Source organism: Habropoda laboriosa, unplaced genomic scaffold, assembly GCF_001263275.1.
Source record: "Habropoda laboriosa isolate 0110345459 unplaced genomic scaffold, ASM126327v1 scaffold983, whole genome shotgun sequence".
In the NCBI taxonomy this organism is placed as follows: Eukaryota; Metazoa; Arthropoda; class Insecta; order Hymenoptera; family Apidae; genus Habropoda; species Habropoda laboriosa.
In genome coordinates this window covers 127,428-128,639 of record NW_017101081.1, presented here as the reverse complement: position 1 = coordinate 128,639, position 1,212 = coordinate 127,428, and the positions used below count along the sequence as shown (strand labels likewise).

General features: G+C 27.7%; 1 protein-coding gene across 1 annotated transcript in view; it reads right to left on the bottom strand.

Annotated features, from left to right (window-relative positions):
• The window catches only part of LOC108578005 (DNA-directed RNA polymerase III subunit RPC1), a 37,962-nt gene that overhangs the window by 19,108 nt on the left and 17,642 nt on the right, over positions 1-1,212 (bottom strand). Inside the window, exon 9 of the mRNA XM_017941249.1 lies at positions 38-82. Within this exon, the coding sequence (XP_017796738.1) occupies positions 38-82 (45 nt within the window). The remainder of the gene's footprint in view (positions 1-37; positions 83-1,212) is intronic.

Here is a 1,212-nt window from a genome sequence, read left to right as displayed (position 1 = left end):
AATCTAATTTTAAAACAAATTAAAGGAATATACATACATTTTCCGAGCAACGTCTGTTTCTCTAAACTGTTCTTTCACCATCGTGAAGGTTATATTATTCCCTGATATTTAATGTATTATTTAGCACGACTTTATTTATAAATATTATACAATACAAAAGAACCAAATTGCAAGTTATTGCAAAGCATATATTAATTTTTGTATATAGATAAATTATTTAAACAGTTAAAAGAAGTCTGGGTTTCCTTCATGCACGTGCTGTTTTATGTTTGCGATGCCATCTCGAATTTGACAGTTTCGGTTTTACCCGCATTATGCTTATTAAAGCATCTGAAAGACACATTTGAGTTATTGTTGGATATGCGATAAATTGTTTATTTCTTTTTATTAAATTGAACTCTACACAGTACTACATTTTACATATAACATAAATTGTAATTGCGTATTGCGAAAGCACGTGTTGATTTACGTGGTATGCATGAGTAGAATATTTTTAATTCTACATATATGTTTATCTTTTTTATGTAAGATATCGTTCAATCGTCCAAAATATTATATTTCTATCTGATTTCAACGTAATTGAAACATGCCACGGGTAAGTTTTGAAGTTTATGATCGAATAATAACGCTTGAGGTTAGGAATGTTAGTTTTGAGCGGTATATATTTCAAATATTGTTTGTCGAAATTTAAATTGTCAATTTTACAAAACCTGATTATTTTTTATTTCTTTTAGGATATACGGTCCTATTTTGGAACTGTTAAAACAAGTTCTTGCGTTACTCCGGCAAAAGCCGCAAAAAGACGTGTCATTTCATCTGATGAGGATGATGAAAAATTGCAGTCTCCAGTTAAGCAATCCAAGGTTTTAACATATGTTTTCAACTATAATTTAGATTTGTAAAGTTTTAAATTTTACACTTCATTCTTAGAATGTAGAACCATGATTTTATGTCATGATTGAACAATGATAATAAAGGATATTCTGACTGTATTTTAGAAAAAAAAGATATTAGAACAGGAAAGTATTGAATTTGGTTCTAAAGAGGATGTTAAACAACAAAAGATTGTTTCTCCTGCTGATATTTTTGGTAAAAATCCAATAAATAGACAGGAAGCACCTAAAATACCAAAAAAATTGCAAAAAAAGGTAATGTATTATTATTTTACTAATATTATACTATAATTATTTGTTTTATTTACTTTTATAGGAA